Genomic DNA, 23,383 nt, shown 5'->3' on the forward strand with positions numbered 1-23,383 from the left:
GATACAGCCTACCACAGCCTCTCTGAGGGACATTTGACAGTATGTGGAGACTCGTTTTTCACTGTCTCACTTGGAGGGCAGGAAATTGTTTTTGACACCATGTGGGTGGGGACCAGGGATGCTGGGAAAAAAAAAACAAACCTGTAACTCTCACAACAAAGTTACTCAGGCCTCAACATCAGTGCCCAAGAGGATTAGTTAAATGACTGGTTGCCACAACAGAATATCTTACAAAAGCAACTTCAGGAAGTGGGGACTGGCAAGAGGGCTTAGCACTTAAAGGTGCTTTCCACTGAGCCTAATAACCTCAGTTAGTTAAGTTCCCATGACCCACAGATGAGAGGGAAAACAAATTCCTGAAAGATTGTCCTCTGAACTCCACACTGGAGCCCTAACACACACACACACACACACACACACACACACACACCACAGAGTCAGGATACAGAGAGTGATGAATGCTGGTGTCCAGCTCTCTTTCTCCTTTTTATTCAGTTCAGGATCCCAGCCCCTGGTGTGGTACTGCTCACATCTCTGCACCTGCAGTATCCTAATCTGGACCGTCCTTTACAAGTTAGCCTGACTTGTGATCCAATCACTTGGGAGGCTGAGGCAGGAGGATCAGATGTTCAAGGTCTGCTACAGAGTTCAAGGCCAGCCTGAGCTAGTATATGAGATCCTGTCTCAAAAAAATAATAAAATAAAAAATACAGCAGGTGGTGGCGGGCTAGAGAGATGGCCCAATGGTTAAGAACACTTGTTGCTCTTACAGAAGATCCCAGCACCCACATGCTGCTCCTAAATATCCAGAACTCCAATTCCAGGAGATCTGATGTTCTCTTCTGAACTCTGTGGACCCCAGGCATCCACATGGTGCACATGCATGCAGGAAACCACTCATGAAATAAATAACACTTCAAAAAAAAAAAAAAAAAAGCACTGAAAAACAAAAACAAAACAAACAAGAAAACCCCAGTGGCAGTAAAATGGCTTAATCAGTAGGATGCACGCCAACCTGAAAATTTCATCCCCAGAACCATTTGGAAAAGCCCAGGGGCTGGGGCCTTAACTCAGTGGCAGAGTACTTGCCTAGCTGGGCAAGGCTCTGTTCTCAGCTCCAGGAAAAAGAGAAGCCAGCCACTGCAGTGTAGTCCTATAACCCCAGCTCTGGAGAGATGGGAACAGAACCCCTAATCGGTCTAACCAACTGATAAGTTCCAGGTTCCATGAAAGAATCCACTCCCCAAACCATCCTCTGACCTCCACTTGTGTGCCATGGCACGTGTGTGTCCCCACATAATATATAAATACATACATAAAAATGTAACCTAAGAGTTAAGATGCCAAGCCTGATGGCGTTTAATCCCTGTATTCAGAAAGCAGAGGCAGGCAGATCTCTTTGAGACTGAATACAGCCTGGTCTGGGGTTGGGGATTTGGCTCAGTGGTAGAGCGCTTGCCTAGGAAGCGCAAGGTCCTGGGTTCAATCCCCAGCCCCACCCCCCCCAAAAAAAAGAAAGAATACAGCCTGGTCTATATAGAGTTCTGGTTTCACATAAGCTTGTGTGCACACACATGCTACCACATATGATATGTAGTGTGTGGCCTTCTTCAAGTCAGCAGAAGGGTCTGACACCCCCCCCCCAACAATTCGCAATACTGTGAACCCCATTCCTAGTTACCTAGTTGTAGATAAAGGGTATTGAAGCCTTATGGTTGCCCCTGAAAGCCGAGCCTTTCTTGTAATGGGCTAGCCTGGGCCTCAGACAAACTGGGCAGGTTTTTCAAAGCTAGAATGTACCTGTGGGAACTCATGGGTACTCATGTAGGAATGAGTGTGCTTCCCTGTGGCAGCTGTCTTGGGGCTTCAAGTCCCACAGATGGTGGACATAACAACCTCTATTATGATTGTCGTTGTTATTACTACTGTTAACGTTTGTTTATTTGTATATTGGGGGTGAACACCACGGTATACATGTAGAGGTCAGAGAACAACTTGTGGGAGTCAATTTTCTCTCTCCATCTGTATGGGTCCCAGGGATAGAACTCAGATCATCGGGCTTGGTGACAAGTTCCACTGAACCATCCTGCCAGCCCAAGTTTGGTTTCTTGGTGCTACTGTGACCAACAAACAGGAGCTCAACCTGTGTTCAGCAGCCTGTCTGCCCATGCAAAATTACTTCCTCCTTTGCAGATGAGAAGAATGGAGCCCAGACCCGGCCTGCTGGTACCCCACCCCGAAGCCTGCAGCCTCCACCAGGCCGCCCTGACCCTGATCTGAGTAGCTCTCCCCGCCGAGGACCCTCTAAGGACAAGAAGCTCCTGGCCACCAATGGAACCCCTCTACCCTGACCCCAGGGGGCCAGGGAAGGAGGGGAACCCCCTCCACCCCCTTCCCTGCCCCCCTACTGTGAATCTGTATATAAGGCCCAAGGAGTATGTTGGGAGGGGGGGACACAAAACTTGGCCTTGCCCTGCAGGGATAGGGCTCCAGGGGCCATACCCAATGGGGGGAGGTTCTAGGGCAAAAAGGGGGTGGGAGCTGTTTTTATTTATTTATTAATTTATTTATTATTTTATTTATTGATCAAACTCTGCGGGTGGGGTGGGGGAGGGATGGGGGTGGCTTAGCAGATCCGGACAGGGCCCTCTGTCTCTGTGTCATCCCCAACCCCCACTCCCCTTCCTGGGCCCCTGCTCCCCACCAGGTCCTTCTCCCACTCCCCTATGACCTTCTGTACGGATTTGCTCTCCCGGAAGGAATTCTGGTTTCGCGTGATCCTGCCTGCGTCCGTGTCTGATTCCGCCGGCGGCGACAACAACAACAACAAAAATAAATAGCCTTGATCAGGGACAGCTGGCTGGCCTTCGCCTCTCAATTCCTGGGGTGCTTCTGATCACTGGGACAGGTGGGTACCAAGGTACTGCCTCCCTAAGCAGTGAGCACCAGTCCTCCTCGCCGTGCACTCATCAGGCTGTCCACATCAGCCTCCAGCCTGGGTTGGCTCCATCTTTCTTCCTCTACCAGTAGTGTGGGGCCTGGTCAGAGCACCATTGCCATCTGTATATTTGGAGACCCAGAGGGAGCTTGTTGGAGGCTGGAGTCCAGGTGGGGCTGTAAGTGCAGGGTGCAGCCACGGAAGCTGGAGAAGTCCACGGCGAAGAAGCCAAAGAGCACAAAGAGCAACATGGCCACTGTCCACTCGCAGATAGCCGAGGCAGAGCGCATGTGCAGGGAGTGCAGGACAATCACTTCACACGAGTGTCAAGGGTCACACGGCACATGCTAAAGCCCAGGGCCCACCTCAGAGGCCCTGACACTGCAGGCTGGCATCAGCACATCTTTGGTCCTATGAGGTGCTCCCCTCTCCTGGCATGACTAGTCACACTTCACACCCACATCCTTTCAAAGAAATTATAGCTGTTATCCCCATTGCCCTCCAAACCTTGCTTCCTCTCCATCAGTTCCTCTGTTTGTCCTCTCTGGTGACTCCGATTAGCACTGGAGAACTCCAAACCCATTTTCCATTCTGGATCCTTCCCGATCCCAGAAAGACTCCCCCAAGAAAAGTACCATTTCAACGACCTCCGCATGCATTGTTGCTTGGTTTCTCTTTTTCTCCTTGTTTGGGTTTATTTTGAGACAGGCTGTCATGTAGCCCAGATTTGCCTTGAAGTTAGTATGTAGCTGACACTGACCTTGAAATCTCAATCCTGTGTCCATTTCCCTAGTGCTGGAGTTCTGGGCATCTGGCACCGTAACTGGTTTATTCAGTTCTGGGGAATGAACCTAGAGCTTCCTGCACAGGAGGCAAGCAAGCATTCTACGGACTGAGCTACATCCTCAGCCCCCACCAGTCTCAGGCTATTATAATTTCCTTCCTATTTTGTGACCCATAGCTCCTCCTCCACATGAACTCCTTAACAGAACAGAATCTCATTGGCCTAAACCTGTTCCTCTTCCACTCTCCCCCTTCCTGTTCCTGTTCCACTCTCCCCTCAGAAATGAGTTGACACTTGGGAATGCCCTAGTCCCTAAGGCTTGTGATCACCCCCTGCTGCTTCAGACAGGTCCCCTCAACTCCTTAAACGTAAACCTTTTGCTGCTGGTGGTACCTCATGTAAATTTGAATCTACACAGTGAGTTCCAGGCCAGCCAGAGTTCTGGTGTGAGACCCTATCTCCAAGGGGGGAAAAAGAAAAGAAAAGAAACAAGCTCCTCATTCTCTTACCTTCAGAGGTACAGCCCAGAAGGGACAATGGTTTCTTTCTTGCTGGAACCTCACACAGCACCAGTCCCATCCCCCACTTCCTCCATCCTCATTTTCTATCAATGAATTTCCCTATTCATGTACTATGTGGAGATCAGAGGACAACCCGAGGGAATCATTTTCTCCTTCTACCATGAAGGGATCTAACTCAGTGCATTTATTTACTGCACAGCCATCTTGCCCTTCTATGCATCCTTTGCTTTGTTTTGTTTTTTGAGACTTTCTCTGTGTAGCCCTGGCTATCCTGAAACTTGCTCTGTAGACCAGACTGGCCTTGAACTCAAGAGATGCTCCTGCCTCTGCCTCCTGAGTGCTGGGATTAAAGATGTGTGCCACCACTGCCTGGATCTATACATGCTTTTTTTTTTTTTTAAATGTATTTTCCTCATCCGTCTGTAAGTTATTCTTCTCTAAAAGTCTTATTAAAGTTACCTGCAAAATCCAGTTTTTTTGGAAGGGGTCTAGATATTGAACCCAGCCCCTTTCCTAGGCAAGCTCTTTACCACTGAGCTGTATCTTTAGCTTTTTGATAACGGTCTGCTTGGCACAGAAATCATCCTCTTGCCTCAGCATTCCGGGTGCTAGCATTACAACTTTTCACCAAATCTGGTTCCTTTCATGGATTTAAAAGCTTCTTAAAAGTGGCAGGTGGGAGTTGGGGATTTAGCTCAGTGGTAGAGTGCTTGCCTAGCAAGCACAAGGCCCTGGGTTCTGTCCTCAGCTCCGGGGGAAAAAAAAAAAGTGGCAGGTGGGGCTGGAGAGATGGCTCAGTGGTTAAGAGCACTAACTGCTCTTCCACAGGTCCTGAGTTCAAATCCCAGCAACCACATGGTGGCTCACAACTGCCTGTAATAGGATCTGATCCCCTCTTCTGGTGTATTTAAAGACAGCTGCAATGTACTCATATACATAAAATAAATAATTTTTTTTAAAAAGTGGCAGGCAAACCCTGGAGAATGATTCAATGCTTAAGAATACTGACTGCTTTGATCCCAGCACTTGGGAGGCAGAGGCAGGCAGACCTCTGAATTCGAGGCTAGCATGGTCTTCACAGTAAGTTCCAGGATAGCCGGGGCTACACAGAGAAACCATGTCTCAAAAAAAAAAAAAAAAACCCTGAGAGACAGACAGACAGAAGGAACCTGGGTTTGATTACCAGCACCCACATGTTGGCTCCCAACCATTCATAACTCTAGTTGCAGGGGGTCCAACACCTTCTGATCTCTGTAGGCACCAGACACACAAATGATGCATATGCATAACGCTGGCAAACAATTATACCCACCAAATAAAATAGCAAATCTCATAAAGAAGCCGAAGGCTGGGGCAGGCAAGATGGTTCAGCAAGGGACAGTGGTGCTTCCCACCAACCCTGTAATCACATGGCAGAAAAATCACCAAGAAATCACATGGTAGGAAAAAACAAAAATCTCAACGTTAAGTGCTGTGGCCAGGAGCACCCACACACATAGAGTCATAGGCACACACCAAATAAATGTTTACAAGGGGTGAGGTGGGGCTGGAGAATTTAGCTTAATTGGTAGAGGGCTTGCCTGACACGGAAAAAACCTTGATTTCAGCCCTCAGAACCTGGGGCAAAAAAGCAAGGTGTGGTGCCCCACACCTAGAATCCTAGTAATTAGAAGAGTCAGGAAGACCAAAGTCCCAGGTCGTCTTTGAGTTTGAAGCCATCCTGGATGGCATAGCTTGCTTTACATATTCTCCCCCCCAACCACCACCAACACACACACACACACGCACGCACGCACGCACGCACGCACGCACGCACACACACACTGCTGGCTGACTATAATAACATTTCTGATTATGCCAGAGTAAATACTCCTTCCCATCTAGGCCATTTTGGGTGGCTTATATGAACACTCTGGGAAAAGTGTTGGGAAAAGATGGTTGAGCCACTAACTGATCTTTTGGAGCGCACAATTCATTTGCAACCTGTCACCAATCCCAGCCAGGAGTCTCTCTCACCGTGTCCAAGAAACTATTCTTGTCTGAGTCTGCTGCAGCTCTTCAGCACTCAGAAAGACGCTGGACATGCCTGGCTGGTGTCCCTCCCAACCGATTATTAACAGAACCTTCCCCTAATGCACATGCTACACGCCGGGTATACATCTAAGCATCTTACAGAGCTCTATTTCATTCTCACATACTGAGGTCTGCTTGTTAACTACCTGCATTTTCACAGAACAGGTCTCACTATGTAGCACAGGCTTGCTTCGGGCTCACAGTGATCCTTTTGCCTCAGCCTCAGCTACCTGCATTTCATAAGTGAGGAAACCAAGACACTTCAGGGGTGTAAGAAACCAGCAGAAGTAGTATATGGAAAAATCGAGGTTCCTGAGCAACCAATCTGACTTCAAGATCAGTCCTGTCCGATACATTTGTTTTGTTTCTGGGACAAAGGCCTACCACATAGCCTAGGCTGGCCTTGAACTCACAATCCTTCCTCCCTGGTATTAGGATTACAGGCTTGTGCCACTGTGCCTGGTTTCCACTGCTTGGGAGCTGTGATCCTGGATGGACACTAAGGCCCAGACACATGAAGGGACACCCACTGTGGTACACAACAAAGGCAACAAGCCCAAAGAGAAGCCATCTTTGACCAGTCCTCACCCCCAGGAAGGATACTGGTCACGATGAGGATGGTGGAGAGGCTGCAGAGACTCAGGCGCAGAAGCCTAATCCAGTGGGGCCCGGGTTGGGGCAGGCCTTTCATCCACCAGGACAGAAAGAACTGTAGCCAGAAGTACAGGTTGCCCAGGATGAAGGCCAGAAAGGCCCCTGCCAGGTGTGTGGGCTTCTGGTTCTTCTCCTGGGGGAAGGGAGGAGAATTGAGAATAAAATTAAGGCAACAGCAGGAGAATGAGAGGAATAAGAGACTTTGAACCAGTCCAACAGTTATAATTAAAAGTGCAAAACTCGGGGTTGGGGATTTAGCTCAGTGGTAGAGCGCTTGCTAGCAAGTGCAAGGCCCTGGGTTCGGTCCCCAGCTCCGAAAAAAAGAAAAAAAAAAAAAGTGCAAAACTCGGGACTGGTAGAATAGCTTAGCTGGTAAATAAATGCTTTCAGGCACTGACAGAGGAAACGAAGTAACACCTAAAAGATATCCTCTGACCTCCACCCACATACTTCAGCAAACATGTACTTCCTCCCTCTTCTCCCCCCCACCTCTCTCACCACTCCCCCCCCCTCTCTCTCTCTCTCTCTCTCTCTCTCTCTCACACACACACACACACACACACACACACACACACACACACACACACACACACACACACACACACACACACACACACAGAACCTGCCACCCTATCACCAACTTTCAGAATAGGTACCTTGGCCCTTATCAGCTCAGCTCAACAAAGCAGTCATAAAAATTATTTTGTGTTTATGTGCATGCCACATGTCTGGAGGCCAAAAGAGGGTGCTAAATCCAGTGAAACTGGAATTACAAGCGATGAGTGCTGGGAACCAAGTTTGGGTCCTCCAGAAGATCTAATTGTTCAAGCCTCACTATCAATAATAGCACCTCCCACAAAGTAGAACTTCAGGAAACATGCATAGAATAAATTTTGCATTCTCAAAGTGGGGAGAGGTAAATGTACCCCAAAGGGGAAAGTCTCATTGTTTTAGGTTTTTGTTTGTTTGTTTTTACCCCAAGTTCTGGATTAAACCTAGAATTTCAAGCATCAGGGCAATCACCCTACCTCACTACAGTCCCAGCACTAGAGACAGGGTCTCACAGAACCCAGGCTGGCCTTGAGCTTGACATGTATGACCTTGAACTCCTGAGCCTCCCAAGCAATGCAGTAATAGGTTTGAGCCACCATGCCCAGCAAAATTGTGGGATTTTGTTTGTTTTAGATATTTCACTTGTAGGGGCAAGGTGGTAGGTATCACACCATGAAGCAAGTGTGGAGGTCAGAGAATAAGGTGCCAGAGTCAGTCCTCTCCTTCTGTTATATGAGTTGTGAGGGTCAAACTCAGCTTTTTGGGCTTGGTTGCAAGTGCCTTCACACGCTGAACCATCTCAACAGCGTCCAAGTTTCAATACTTGACAGGTGAAATTCTCTTAGCTATGATAATGGTTTGTGACTTACAGAAACACATGTTAAAATATATATAAGTAGGTTTTTTTGGTTTGGGGTTTTTGGGGGGTTGTTTTTGTGGTTTTGTTTATTTGTTATTTGGTTGGTTGGCTAGTTAGTTTTTTGAGACAGGGTCTCTCTGCGTAGCCCTGGCTGTCTTGGAACTCACTCTGTAGACCAGGCTAGCCTAGGACTCCGAGATCTGCCTGCCTTTGCCTTCAGTGTGCTGGGATGAAAAGCATGTATCATCATTTTTTACATAGGTTTTTTTAATGCCACATGCCATCTTAGCTGAAGCAGGAAGATGCTGAGCTCAAAGCCAGTCCTTGGCTATATAGTAAGTTCCAGGACTGCCTCAGCTAGAAACAAACCTTGTTTTTTAAAAAAAAAAAAAAAAAAAAAAAAAAAATCATGAAAGATCAGGGAGGGTAGTGGCACTGCCCTACAATGCCAGCACAGTGGAGACCGATACAAGAGACACCCAAATTCAAACTCGGCATAGATACATGATCAGATTGTCTCAAATAACATGGAGGGAGATGAAGACTAGAGAAAGGGCTAAGGAAGTCCCTTGGAAAGGCACAATAGTAATATTAGGGACTGAGAAGGCAGCCAATCATACAGTGCTTGCATAGGTTTGGTTCCCAGTGCCCCATAAAACAGGAGTGGGATTCACCTGTAATCCCAGAACTCAGGAGGTAGAGCAGGAAGTTTGGGGGAGTTCAAACCTGTCCATATTGAGTTCCAGATTGGCCGTGACTACCTGAGACCCTCTCAAAAAAAAAGTCCTTAAGAAAGGAATCTAATAACGATAACATAGTCATAGGTTGAGAGACATAGGAATAAATAAGCAAGCAAACAAATAAATTGTTGTTAAGAAAATGACCCTGGAGGCAGTCTGAATATCATGTGGTCTTGCCCGCCCTCACCTCTCCATCTTTTCAGCAAGAGACTGGACATCAGAGTCAGAATATAAAATACAGTGACAAGATAGACCAGTGGGATTTTTCCTACCCTCTGTCCGTTCATTCATTCTAAAGTTAATTTACAGATCTTCATGAATGCCAGTACTAGAATCTGTGACTCCGTCCATTTCTGACCACCAACAGATAAGCTGATTGCTCTAGGGTACAGCCAACGGGAACTGAATAGAATTCGGTGGAGATTCTGATAAGACTCAATCACTGTACCACACTGCAATAATTTCATGACGAAATAAGGCAGATAATGGTGGCCGCAATAAAATTCTCTCAACCTCCGAGGGTTCCACAAGTTTCTGAAAACACAACCTAGTACATACCGGACACTCCGTAAAGTCCTCTATAGTGCAAGAGTCGCGAGAACCACAAATCCCAGAAAGCTTTGCGAGCCGAGTACGCAGAAAAAGCCACTAGAAGCCTTAGGAAACGTAGGGAAATGTAGTCCAGTTTCCGGCGGTGGGTCCCCCAGGTTGCATCTCACCTGGAAGTTGCCTACTATGGAGGTACCCACGGCACAGAGGATCCCCGACCACAGAATTAGCTGGTTTTGCCACGTTTTGACACCCCAGTCCCGTAGTTGGTGATAACGCACAATACAGATCCAAACAGCTAGAAAAAAAGACATGAGCAAGAGTCAGACTCATCACAGGATTCGCAGCTGAAATAGAGGATTTGAAACAGGAAAAGGCTGGTGTCGGAGTTAAACATAGGATAAGGGAAGAAGGGATTTGGAGGTACAGGGCTTGGAGGTTTGAGGAAGAAGGGCTGGGATTTGGATTCCTGGGTCTGAGAGAGAAAGGCTGGAGTAGGGAGGGACTCTAGATCTGAGAGAAGAGAACTGGAATCTAGACTCCTGGGTATGAGGAAGGAGGTCTGGGGCCTGAACCTTGGGGTCTGAGGGAAGGCAGCTCCTGTCTCTCAGGGAAGCCGGTTGCTCTGATCTGGAGGAGGAGGAGACAGGAACCCTTTAGGCAGCTTTGGGCTGGTAATGAAAGGAAAGGTCTGGAAATACTTACCTAGAGCAGCTCCTGTATTGAGGATTTGGCCGAAAATGCAGCTCTGGGGAGCGTAAGAGCCACAGTTACTGCAGAAGAAGAACAGGGTCAATCCTTTGGCTCCTCCCAGACAAGACCCTCTATTTGTCTCCCCCACCACTCCCTCAGCCATAAAAACCTGATAAAGGGGAAGCCTTTCTCGAGGTCCACAGAACCGTTAACCACAGCAATTGCAAAACTGAGAGGGAGGAATATAGGAAGTCAGTAAAGAGATCTTAGGGATAACTCTTATTTCTGTTCGCCAAACAAAACACTTCACTGTGTTAATGGACTTCTGGCCCCCATCCTGTGTCACAAGAAGCCATCCCAAAACCAGCTGTCCCCCCTCAGATCCAAAAGTCCAGACACTAGCCCTCCTCCCTCAGACCCTGGAGTCCAGCCTCCAGCCCTCCTCCCTCAGACCCAGGAGTCTGGACGCCAATCTTCTTCCCTCAGACTCAAGCATCCTTTAGGGCCCCTGCTACTTACACAATCCAGATGCCAGCTATAGCCCACAGAGCTAAGATGACAGGCAGCAAGGAGAGGTAATTCCACATTGCTGGGCTCTGCAGTAGAAGTGAAGAAGCTGGGTTTCCCACGTCAGCAAGCAGTCTTTAGGGGTGTGGTGCTGAGGATGGACTCCTGCTTCAGTGGCCCCACTGGCTGGAAGGCTGATGCAGGCCAGCCTCTGCTGAGGGCTCTTCTCCCTATCTTCCTCAGTCCTAATCAATGATGTTTGTCTGTTTTCCTGCCTCTTCACTGCCAGTTCCCAGGCTCCTGGTTCCCTTAGGCCCCTCACCTTTCCAAGTTCCTTCAAATTCTCTCCACTTCCTTGATATATTTAAACCTGAGTGACAGTTACAGGAAAAAAGGGCTTTGATTCCAGGTGTGGCAAAAGAAGGCAGGCGTCCGCATTCCCGAAGAGGCAAAGTCCAGGCTGAGTGTGTATGAGATATTGGGCCTTGGGTCTAATCAGTAGTCACCTTCTGTGAGCCACACAACCAACCACTTCCGGTCTCAGATTCGTAATAGCAGCACCCTTGATTCAGGGAGCCCCTAACTTCCTTCCTACAGTTTTGTGGGTTCAACGTCCAAATTCCCCAGGTACTTTATCCTCCCCACAAACTACATACAGACCCCTGGAATGCATCTTCTGAAGTCCAGCCACCAGTACTTACCAGCAAATGCAGGTCTCTTAGTTCTGGATTCTTCTATAGCCCCAGCTGACCTGGGATTGGTGATGTTCCCATCCTGTTTGTCTCCTGAATAACCAGAATTACACTCTCATACCACCAGTCTGCTTGTCCGTTCTGGGTTCAGTCTTTTGGGTTGCTTTGATGTGGAATCTTGATGCTTCCACCCCACGTCCTCCTCTCCTCTTTCCTTCCCCTCACACTTTCTTTTTCTGTTCTGACAAGAGTTCCCCAAAATGGGCAGGGTGAATGTGAAAGGACATAATGGTGGTAAGATCCCCATCTGAAATCTCTTCCTCCACAAGCAGCTCCTTCGTCTTTCTTTGTTTTCTGAGACAGAATCTTAGTACATAGCCTAGACTGGCTTGAAAGGCAAGGTCCTCCTATCTCAGCCTTCCTAGCGCTGGGACTAGGGCCTAGAGAGATAGATGGCTCAGTGGATAAAAGCACTTGTTCCGGAAACAAGAGAACCTGAATTTGAATACCCACCACCCACCACTTAGGCACGCCTGTTTGTGCATACCACTGTTGCATCCACAGAGTCAGAGACAGATTCCCGAGAGCCTGCTAGCCTAAAGGACACCAAGCCTCCCTTCCAATGAAGAGACCTGAAGGGAACGGGGAGAAGGTAAAGAAGCCACCTGGCATTTCCTCTAGTCCTAGCTTGTATGCATGCATTCACATGGTGCTACATGCCTCCCACACGCACACACCCCAATGAAATAATGATCATGATAAAATAGTTAATGCCGAGCCGGGCACTGGCGGCACACTCTAATCCCAGCACTCGGGAGGCAGAGGCAGACGGATCTCTTGAAGTGGCCAGCCTGGTCTACTTGGCAAGTTTTAGGACAGCCAGGGCTATACAGAGAAACCCTGTCTGGAAAACCATGGTAAGATGGCGACACGCAGGATACCTGCTGCCAAGCCAGAGGGAGGACCTGAGTCCTGATTTTCATCTCTGGGACACACACGATATAGAGAACCGGTGAACTGAACTCCACACGAATGCCATGGCACAGGCAAAATGAGCAAAGTAATAATTGACAATGATCATGGAAGCCAGCTGCCATCTTCCTTCAAACATTTGCTCCCTTCTAGTACCCTCATGTTTGGGTCATATCTCCATCTTTAGCTGATGAATCAGGCAGGAGTTGAAATCCTTTCCCTTCCTCAGTCAGCACACCCACCCACCCCCAATCCCACCCCTGCCCTTCTTTCTCTGTGTGCTGGCCTGGAACTCAGAGACTGGCCTACCTCTGCTGGAATTAAAGGTCTGTTGGACCAGTACAGCCTACCTAGCTTTTTCTTTTTTTTTTTTCTTAAGAAGGGGCCCCTTTTTTCTTTTTTTTTTCTTTTTTTTTTTCCCGGAGCTGGGGACCGAACCCAGGGCCTTGTGTTTGCTAGGCAAGCGCTCTACCACTGAGCTAAATCCCCAACCCCTTAAGAAGGGGTCTCATGTAGCCAAGGATGACCATGAATTCTTACTTCTCCTTGCCGCCACCTCCAGAGTGTTGGGATGTCAGGTGTATACCACTAGACCTGATTCATTCAGGGCTCATGCATGCTAGGCCAGTACTTTTACCAGCTGTGCTGTATCCCAGCATGCCATTCCTTTTTTTAAATTTTTAAAACATTAAATTTATCTAATTATTAAATAAGCAATTGTTTACACATTCCATACATACATACATTGATTGATTGATTGATTGATTGATTGATTGATTGATTGATTGAAGCAGGGTCCTGCCAGGTGGTCCATATAGCCTGGAACTCACCACGTATACTAGGCAAGATCCAAATTCATAGAGATCTACCTACTTCTGCCTCTGAGTGCTAGCATTAAATGTGTGTGCCCCTATAACCAACATCATTGTGCCTGCGTGGCACAGTGGCATGTGTGTAAAGGTCAAAGGACATCCTATAGGACTCAGTTCTCTCCCACCATATGGATATCAGAGATTGAACTCAGGTCATCAGGCATGGTGCCAGGCACCATTTTGCATATTCACATCTTATGTCACCACCATACTTACCTAGCCTATAACTGTTTCATTAGCCCAAACAGACGCTCCCTGCTCATGTGTTTCCATCTGTATGGATTTAGCTACTGTACACTGTTCATGGAAGTTGACCCCTACCTACACAGCCTTTTCTGTTTGGCTTCTTTTGTTTTTATGCTGTGTGGTGGAATTTGTTTTTATTTTTTTTAAAGACTTAAAAAAAATTCTCGGGGTTGGGGATTTGGCTCAGTGGTAGAGCGCTTGCCTAGGAAGCGCAAGGTCCTGGGTTCGGTCCCCAGCCCCGAAAAAAAGAAAAAAAAAATTCTCTCTCTGAGTGTGTGTGTGTGTGTGTGTGTGTGTGTGTGTGTGTGTGTGTGTGTGTGGTGTGTCACACACACTCATGCAGGTGCCCTTGGAGGCCAGAAGAGGAGTCAGATGCTCTGGACCCGGAATTACAGCTGGTCGTAAGCCGTCCAACATGGATGCTGAGAACCAAACTCCGATCCTCTGGAAGAGCAGGAAGTACTCTTAACTTCTGAGCCATCTTGACACCCCCTATCTTGTATCTTTATGTTGTTTGCTTGATTAGATATATAGTTTTACATACTTGAAACCGGTGTGGGAAACTGGTTATGTAATGGAGCCTGACCTTGAATTCCTGATCCTCCTGCCTCCTGTTTCAAGTTTCCAGGTGCTGTTGACTATGCCCCAGCCAGTCTAGCTTTTTGTTTTCTCTCTCTCTCTCTCTCTCTCTCTCTCTCTCCCTCTCTCTCTCTCTCTCTCTCTCTCTCTCAGTCCAGTCTAACACAAGGTCTCTCTACATAGACCCAGCTGTCCCGATACTCACTGTCTAGACCAGGGTGGCCTCAAACTCACAGAGCTCCACCTGCCTCTGCCTCCTGAGCCTGAGTGCTGGGATTAATAAAGGCTTGTGCCACTACGCCCTGCTAATTTTTAAAAAATTTAGTAGAAAACCACACAAAATCCCAGCACTGAGAAACAGACGTGCATACAACGTCCCATGTCTAACCAAGAAGCTATTTGCAATTGAAACCTGCTGATAAAGACAAATCAGTTTCCTGCAGTGGAGTATCATGCGTATATCAACCACAGCCCATGGTTAGTTGACCAACATGAAATGGACTTGATCTTTTTGTTTTGTTTTCTCTATTTTCTTTTTTGTTGTTGTTGTTGTTTGTTTTTGTTTGAGCTTCACTGTGTAGCTCTGGCTGTCCTGTAACTAACTCTGTACACCAGGCTGGCCTCAGACTCAGAGATCTGACAGCTGCTGCCTTCCAAGTGCTGGAATTAAAGGCATGCACCACCACTGCCCGGCTTCCATGTTTTTTCTAGGTGTGCTTTTATTTTGTTTTGTTGTCTTCTTTTCTTTCTTTCCTTGTTTCTTTCTTTCTTTTTAAGTATTTTTGGGGTTTTTTTTTCCATGTTTTTGGTTTTTTGTTGGTTTTTTTTCTGAGAGAAAATATGAAGTTGAATGAGGGGGTGGGAAGGATCTGGGAGAAGTTGAGGGAAGGAAAAGCATGTGCTAATATAATTTTAATTAAAATGTTTTAAAGGAAGATAAATAGAAATAACATTTAATAGATTAATCACTCACTGCGTTAGTGGGTTGTCTTAATTTGGGGGCTATTTTAACTAAGTCTCTTGGAGTCTTGTGTCTCCCACCATTTGATGCCAGCATCATCTCTAGACTTGGTCATCAAGAAGGCAAACACCAGGGGCTGAGAGATGGCTCAGTGGTTAAGAGCACCGACTGCTCTTCCAGAGGTCATGAGTTCAAATCCCAGCAACCACATGGTGGCTCACAACCATCTGTAAAGAGATCTGATGCCCTCTTCTGGTGTGTCTGAAGACAGCTACAGTGTACTTATATATAATAAATAAATAAATCTTTAAGAAGGCAAACACCAGGGCTGGAAAGATGGCTCAGTGGTTAAGAGCACCCAACTACTCTTCCGGAGGTCCTGAGTTCAATTCCCAGCAACCACATGGTGGCTCACAACCATCTGTAAAGAGATCTGATGCTCTCTTCTGGTGTGGCTGAAGACAGCTACAGTGTGCTTATATATAATAAATGAATAAAATCTTAAAAAAAGGGGGGGGTTGGGGATTTAGCTCAGTGGTAGAGCCCTTGCCTAGGGAGCGCAAGGCCCGGGGTTCGGGCCCAAGCGCCGGAAAAAAAGAACCAAAAAAAAAAAAAAAAAAAAGGCCAACCAACACCAGATGTAGCTTCTTGACCTCAGACTCTCTGTTTTGTGACTTACCCAGTCTGTAGTCTCATGTTTACAGCAGCAGAACACAGACTGAAACCCATACCATATCTTTCTCATGGCTGTGTGATGGTCTACTGGTCCCATCCCTGTGGTCCTAGACCTTAAATTCTGCCAGATTCCCAGTGTTTTACACTTAGAACTCTGGGTCCTGTTGTGCTAGACTTTTCCTAGGGAGACTGGACTCTCATGTGTCCTAGACACATGAAATGTGTTCATCTTCCAAGTCTCCTGAGTCTCCTGTCTTCCTCCTGGGAGAAAGGTTTCATTTGGGAAGAAACCATTGTACAAAAGCCTCCCTTCCCTGAGATGGGGAAATGAAGCTAAACAGGTCGCTAGCAAAAGTGTTTGAGACCAGAGACACCTATTTTCTCAGCACTCTGGCAATGGTCAGGCATTTCAGAAGGTTGATATCATCCTCACGAGTTCAAAGCCAGCCTGGGCTACGTGAAATATATTTTCTTCCTTTTTTCCCTTTTTCCTTTCTGTCTTCCTTTTTTGTTTTGTTTTTGTTCTTCGAGAACATCTTTAAAACAATATTGAGGGGCTGGTGAGCTGGATCAGGAAGTAAATGCATTTCTTGCACAAGGCCTGACTATCTATCAGTCTGAGTTTCCCCTGGGACCCAGATCAGTAGTAGATAAAGTGCTTGCCAAATAAACGTGAGGGCATGAGTTTGGTCTCCAGACTCCATCTGGTGAAAACAAAAAATAAAATAAAATAAAATCCTTGGGGATGCTGGAGAGATGGCTCACCATGTATGGAGGCTGCCATCCAACCTGACAACCTGAGTTAGACCTCGGGGCCTCACACAGTAGATAAGAGCCAACTCCTCCTGGCTGTCGTCTGAGACGTCCTCCAAATGTGCTCTAGTTGCACAGCCACACGGACAAATGAATAAAACATGTACGTCTTAAAATTTTAATTTAATTGTGTTTAATTGACTCTTGTGAGGTCTGTGTAGTCCTGGCTGTCCTAGAATTCCCTCTGAGGATCAGGATAGCCTGGAATTCACAGAGATCCATCTACCTCTGCCTCCCTAGTGCTGGAACCAAAGGTGTGCACCACCACGCCTGGCTCATAAATGTAATTTTAAAAAACAAGACAAAACAACTGAGCATTGAGGCTTGCCTGTAATGGCAGTGCCAGAGAATCAAAGACAGGTAGATTCCTGGTGCTCGCAGGCCAATCGGCCTAGTTTAGTTACTTCATAAGCTCCAGGCAGGTTACAGACCCTATCTCAAAAATCAAGGTGGGTAGTACACCTAAAGTCTGGCTTGCACGGGCATCTACACATGCGTGCACCTCCCCCAAACTAGAACATACAAACACACAGGGGTGGGGAAAGCAAGGTGTAATGGGCACAGTGGCTCCGGAAGAAGAGATTGCCAGAGGATATGAGAAATGGGAAGTGGGGCCAGGGAGCTCATAGAGACACCTCTTCAGCCACACTTAGATGGTGAGAATTTGCAGTGTGCACAAAGGCTTCTGCAGTGTTGAGGCTACATGGAAGTACAATGCTCCGGCCAGGTCTGTGGGAAGCTGCTGTAGAAGAAACAAAGACCCAAAGTTCCCAAATGCCATGAAGGCTTGGGATGGTTCTGAGGCTACCTGGGAATCTTGTGAGGTCTTTGAGCTAGGCAGAGTAAGAGGAAAGGACACTGAAGTATGGAGATGGGAAACAAATAATAAAAGTTGGGTGTACTAGGCATGATGACATGGGCCTTTAATCTCACACACAGGTGAGTCTCTGAATTAGAGGTTAGTTTAGTCTGGATAATGAGTTCCAGACCAGCCGGGGCTGCGTAATGAGAGCCAACCAAGGAAGAAAGACAGACAGGTATACACACACACACACACACACACACACACACACACAGAGAGAGAGAGAGAGAGAGAGAGAGAGAGAGAGAGAGAGAGAGAGAGAGAATGGCAGCTATATTGGTGAGTGCCTGTCATCCCAGTCCCAGCACTGAGGAAAGAGAAGCAAGAGAATTCCTGCAAGTTTAAGGCTAACTCAGTATATCCAGAATGTTCCAGGCCATTACAGCTATGTAGTGAGACTCCGTATCAAAAAACAAAATCACAAACAAGGCTAAGGATGTACTCTGTTGCTAGAGTGCTTGCCTAGCATTCATAAAGCCCTGGTTTCAATCCCAAGCACAATGCTCACCAGATGTGATATTGCACACCTAGGGAGTAAGAAGCAAGAAAAGCAGAAGTTCAAGGTCATCACGGGGAATCTGCGTCCATCCTGGGATACATGAGGCCCTGTCTTAAACAATAGAAGGAGGGGGACAAAAAGAGGGAGAGAACCATTAATGTGCCTAGAGTGTCTGACATTAATACTCTCTGTCTCTTTCCTTTTCTCTCTGTCTCCCTTCACTCTGTCTCTTCTTGCTCTGTGTCCCCCTCTGTCTGCCTCTCTATCCCTCTCCACATCTCTCTCTGTCTCTGTCCCTCCCTCTGTCTCCTCTCTCTCTCTCTCTCAATCTCTCTGTCTTTGTCTCCTCTCTCTGTCTGCCCTCTCTCTCTCTCTCTCAGGATCTCTCTCTTCTCTCTGGTCTCTCTCTCTCTCTCCAGGATCTATCTTACTATGTGGTTCATGCTGGCTTCACTTGCATCCATTCTCCTGCCTCATCCTCCCTCCCAGTGGCTGGGATTACAAGGCAATGGACCACACCCAGGGATTGCTTCATTTCTTGACTCATTTCTTTATGACTCACACACATACACACAGCCCAGTGGCCCCGAGGACAGAACACCTGGGATTATTTCAAAGTGCATGGATTCAGGAGGTTGTAGAAGGCAGTGGTTGCACTGGTAGCCTGCTTGCCTGGCGTGAGGCCCTGGTTCCCAAGTGGACACTGAAAAGGAAAAGGACTAGATCCAAAAAACCTGGAGATTTCCGCTCAGAAAGGCTTGAGTTCAGACGTCACCTTTAATGCAAAAGTATTAGGAGTGGCTATCTGTGGTCGCCACAGGGAAGACCCTGATAACACAGATCAGCTAAGTAGTTCTAGAGAGCTACAGCTTGAGGAAAGTCTCATTAAGCTAAAGTACACTTTGGTTCCATCCCAGAGTCTCCAGACCAGAATCCAGTTGATGACATTTAAAAAGTTACATTTTCGTTTATAATTTGTGCATTTGTGTGCATGCATGTGTGTGCCTGTGTGTGCATGTGTGTGTGTGCATGTTGTGTGCATGTGTATGTACATGTATGTGTGTGTGCTCGTGACCCCTCCCTCCCTTCCAGCCTCCCTCCTAGTCCAGCTTCTGACTCATGCCTGTATCTTCTCCCCTCCCTTTCTGCTTCAGACCCGTCGGGGTGCTGGACTCAGCTGGTAAAGTAGTTCTTTCCCCAGTTTGAAGGCCTCAGTTTGATCTCCTGTGCCCAAGTTAAAAAATAAATAGGACTGGAGAGATGGACCAGAAGCTAAGAGCACTTGCTGCTCTCGCAGAGGATCTGTGTTCCTAGTACCTACACAATAGCTGACAGCCTCCTCTGCTCTCCTCTGAAACCATGCACACTCACAAAGTGTACATACATACACACATACATACATACATACATACATACATACATACATACATATATATGCGTGCACATATGCACACACACACAGGCTAACTCTTGTGCACATAAAATAAAACAAAATGAAATAAAATAGCTAGACAGTGGGTAGCATACATCTTTAATCTCAGTACCCGGGATGCAGAGGCAGGAGGATAGCTGAGTTTGAGGCCAGCCTGGTCTACAGAGTTGAGTTCCAGGATAACCAGGTATACATAGAGAAACTCTATCTCGGGGGGTGGGGATTTAGCTCAGCAGTAGAGCGCTTGCCTAGCACGCTTGCAAGGCCCTGGGTTCGGTCCCCAGCTCCGAAAAAAAAAAAAAAAAAAAAAAAAAAAGAGAAACTCTATCTCTTAAAAAACAAACAAACAAACAAAAAATCCAGAAAGCAGGGCTGGAGAGATGGCTCAGTGGTTAAGAGCACTGACTGCTCTTCAGAGGTTCTGAGTTCAATTCCCAGCAACCTCATGGTGGCTCACAACCATCTGTAATAAGATCTGATGCCCTCTTCTGGTGTGTCTGAAGACAACGACAGTGTACTCACAGAAAGTAAATAAATCTTTAATTAACCCCCCCAAAAAACAACAAACAACAACAAAACATCACCTGAGCATTCTGACATCTGCCCCCCCTTCTTTGTCCCCTCCCTTTGCTTCCGTTCTCTTCATTTTTCTCCACTTTCGGCAGTAGTACATATTAATCTCTTTCTGTATCTTTTTCTTTTCTTTTCTTTTCTTTTCTTTCTTTCTTTCTTTCTTTCTTTTTTTTAGGCAAAGTTTTATGTAGCCCAAGCTTCCTTTGAACATCCTGCCTCAGCACTCTCACATTCAGGAATTATATGTATTAGTTGCCACACCCAGCTTCTAGACTGTCTCTTAACTTATGGCAGGTTATAGCTTTAGAGACAGTCCAGGGATATTTTCTTTGGCTGTGACGCTCTGACTAGCTTAGCATCTAGCCCTGTTCCTACCTTGAGGTGCAGGGGTTCCCCTATATTGTTGCCTCTCAAGACGTACTTCTGTCTCTAAGTCCCGGATCAATTGCACTTTTTGCCATTCTGAATACCTCTGTACTTACTGTTAGTCTTCAATAGCATCTAGTGGGCCGTTCTTATATTTTTCCAAAGCCCTGGCTTTGCAGAGGTAATAACTGTGTCCAGGGCAAGCAGATGGCTATGTGACTTGGCTCTTGCAGACAACACAAGAGATGTATACATGATGAGGGGAAAAAGAGGAAGGGGAAAGAGGGAAGAAGATGGGGGATGTGGTGTAGGCGGTTCTGACTCTGGGAAAGGGAGAGGAGGGAGGCAGAGAAAACCTCGGTTCCTGGAGAGCTGATGCCCCAGTGGGTAATGCAGCACAGAGAGTTCCCACAGGCAAATACATGGGGCTAGGAAGCAGGTGGAAGGTGAGAGGCAGGAGACGAGAAGTACAGTAATTGCATAATGGGTTCAAGCTTCCCTTAGGGACTAATAAGAATGCTTTAGAACTCCTTAGAGGTGATGGTTGTATTGCCGCTGGACCAAACATTTTTTTAAAAGATTTATTTATTATATATAAGTACATTGTAGCTGTCTTCAGACACACCAGAAGAGGGCATCAGATCTCATTACAGATGGTTGTGAGCCACCATATAGTTGCTGGGATTTGAACTCAGGTCCTCTAGAAGAACAGTCTGTGCTCTTAACCAGTGAGCCATCTCTCCAGCCCTGGACCAAACATTTTATTTACTGTTTTGTGACAGTCTCATGTAGCCCATGTCTACATTGGTTAACAAAGGGAAGGGGGAAAAACCCAATTTGGGTTTTTTTTTTGTTCGTTTTTCTGTTTTTGCTTTGTTTTGTATTTATTCTGTGTTTGTGTGTATGTGCATGTGTGGGCATGCTGGGATTGCCCTGTGCACATGGAAGCCAGAGAACAGATGCCTTCCTGCGGAGAACAGTTTTCATTCAACTTAATCTTTTCTCCGTTACTTCTTCTGGGGTTGATATTATTTCATCTCTCAGTAGATCTTTAAAAGAAAATAGTGTGCTTATTGTGAATGTGCTCGTGTGTGCGTGTGTGTGCGTGTGTGTGTGTGTGTGTGTGTGTGTCAGAGTTGGTTACAAGTGCCTCTACTTTGTGAGCCATCTCACTAGCAAATCAAAAGAATGTTAAAGACATGTTATTCCAGTCCTGGGGAGGCAGCAGCAAGAGGATCACTTCAAGGACACCTTGTGCACCATTCAGAGGACAATCTTCAGACATTATGTCCAGCAAACTAAAAAAAAAAAAAAAAAAACCACCACCCAAGCCAGACATTTATAGGGAGGTTGACCAGATTGTTACAAGCTGAGCTGATGAGGGACTAGATACAGATGAGGTCACAGAAGTCATGGGAGACAAACAGTTAAAGACTGGAAAGACAGGGGAGGTCAGAGAAAGATGTCCTTGTAAGAAAGTCAGATTTTAATCTAGGAATGTGTTAATTAACTAGAACAGCATCAGACCAAAGAAGTGCTCAGCACCTCCCAGATTTCTGCCTTTAAGTGGGGGATTTGCTTCTAGGACAGCCAAAGATACACAAAGAAACCCTGTCTCAAAACAACATAAAAACAAAAACAAAAAGAAGGGATTCGCTACACGGTCCTGGCTTTGTTATGATGGATCCATCAGAGAAAACGACTTGGACACAGGTTCAAGCCAAATGAAAACTCTTTTGTTTGTTTATGTTGTAAAAGCATTGCCGTCTTTCCTGCATGCATATCTGTGTGAGGGTGTTGGATCTCCTGAACTGGAGTTACAGACAGTTGTGAGCTGCCACATGGGCACTGGGACTTGAACCTGGGTCCTCTGGCATAGCAGCCAGGACCGTTAACCACTGAGCCATCCCTCCAAGTCCTAGAGAGTCTTTATTAGCTGGCAGTGACCACGCACACTGTGTGTTCCTGATCCCAGTGTAGCCACAAGCTGTTCTCGGGATGAGCTTTTAATCACAAAAGTCATAATCTATCTTGACATACTTTAGTTAACAGGGACAGTTAGCCACAAACAGAGTTGTAGAAGCCAAAGTTGTGGGAGCCATATTGGATTTGGGCCTGGTTGCCTTGTCACTGTCTGGCCTTAGTCTTAGATTGTAGGATCAAAAGCCTCTCCCTGTAATTTACGGCACAAGAAGTTTGCATTCACGGAATGTTTTCAGCCTGAACAAGACCCTTCTGGGTCTCCAGCAAGGTTTGACCCCTGCTGAGCCCTGCCTTTGCATGTGGAAGCTTTTTGTAACAGTCCGGCCAGGTACTTCTCACCTGAGTCAAAGAATTAGGTTGGCCTTCCCGGTTATTTTCCTAATTTATTCAGGTCACATAGTCGGTCCTTTGTTACCGAAGTCTCAGCCAGGGTTCCCCACTGTGCTTGGAAGATTCCTGCTAAGTGGTATTCTTTGGATATATAGTTTGGTCAATAAAGAAACCAGAAGCTCTTCCTCTTCTGGCTTGACACGAATAACCTGTGTGTGTGTGCTTCTTTCATCCCGCAGGCTTTCGCCCGATTCTCGGTACCGTGTCGGTGCTGGCGCCGACAAAAGTGTAGGACTTGTTCAGCTAGGAACTCTCCCAGAACTGTGAACTTTGCTGAATTTTAGACATCTGTTTTTGTTTTGGCAGAGGGTGCTGTCTCTGAGCTGGGTTCCAAGGCCAGAATGCCACGTCCATCATGGCGTCAGTTGTGCTAATGTCTGGGGTCTATTAACGCCTGGGGGCCTGTTATAGCCTACCTCTGCCTATGGGGTTAGAGTCGGGTGCCTGTAATCCCAAAACTCGGGAGTCTGAGGCAGGAGGCTCTTCTGAGTTTAAGGACAGCCTGAGCTACATAGCTCTGGCTATAAGAAACCCTTTCTCAGAAACACAAAAAGCAGCCGGGCAATGGTGGTAAGTGTCTTATTTTTTAAAGATTTAT

The 23,383-nt window shown here is 46.7% G+C and overlaps 2 protein-coding genes across 3 annotated transcripts in view; one reads left to right on the top strand and one right to left on the bottom strand.

The window, feature by feature from the left end:
- Positions 1 to 2,855, top strand: part of Brsk1 (BR serine/threonine kinase 1) — a 26,522-nt gene extending 23,667 nt beyond the window's left edge. Inside the window, exon 19 of the mRNA XM_032894486.1 lies at positions 2,194 to 2,855. Coding sequence (XP_032750377.1) covers positions 2,194 to 2,351 — 158 coding nt within the window. The 3' untranslated portion in view covers positions 2,352 to 2,855. The remainder of the gene's footprint in view (positions 1 to 2,193) is intronic.
- On the bottom strand, positions 2,545 to 11,323 carry Tmem150b (transmembrane protein 150B). 2 transcript variants are annotated; one of them, XM_032894487.1, is made up of 6 exons: positions 10,883 to 11,318; positions 10,533 to 10,592; positions 10,376 to 10,443; positions 9,841 to 9,968; positions 6,920 to 7,103; positions 2,545 to 3,251 (listed from the first exon to the last, which is right to left on the bottom strand). In XM_032894487.1, exons 1-6 carry the CDS (start codon positions 10,948 to 10,950, stop codon positions 3,043 to 3,045), a joined length of 717 nt encoding a protein of 238 aa, XP_032750378.1. In that variant the 5' UTR covers positions 10,951 to 11,318; the 3' UTR covers positions 2,545 to 3,042. The 2 variants fall into 2 exon arrangements, with proteins under 2 accessions (XP_032750378.1, XP_032750379.1); XM_032894488.1 differs by lacking the exon at positions 10,533 to 10,592 and having other exon boundaries at positions 10,883 to 11,323.
- Between the last annotated feature and the right edge of the window lie 12,060 nt (positions 11,324 to 23,383).

This window comes from Rattus rattus, chromosome 2 (assembly GCF_011064425.1).
Source record: "Rattus rattus isolate New Zealand chromosome 2, Rrattus_CSIRO_v1, whole genome shotgun sequence".
NCBI lineage: Eukaryota > Metazoa > Chordata > Mammalia > Rodentia > Muridae > Rattus > Rattus rattus.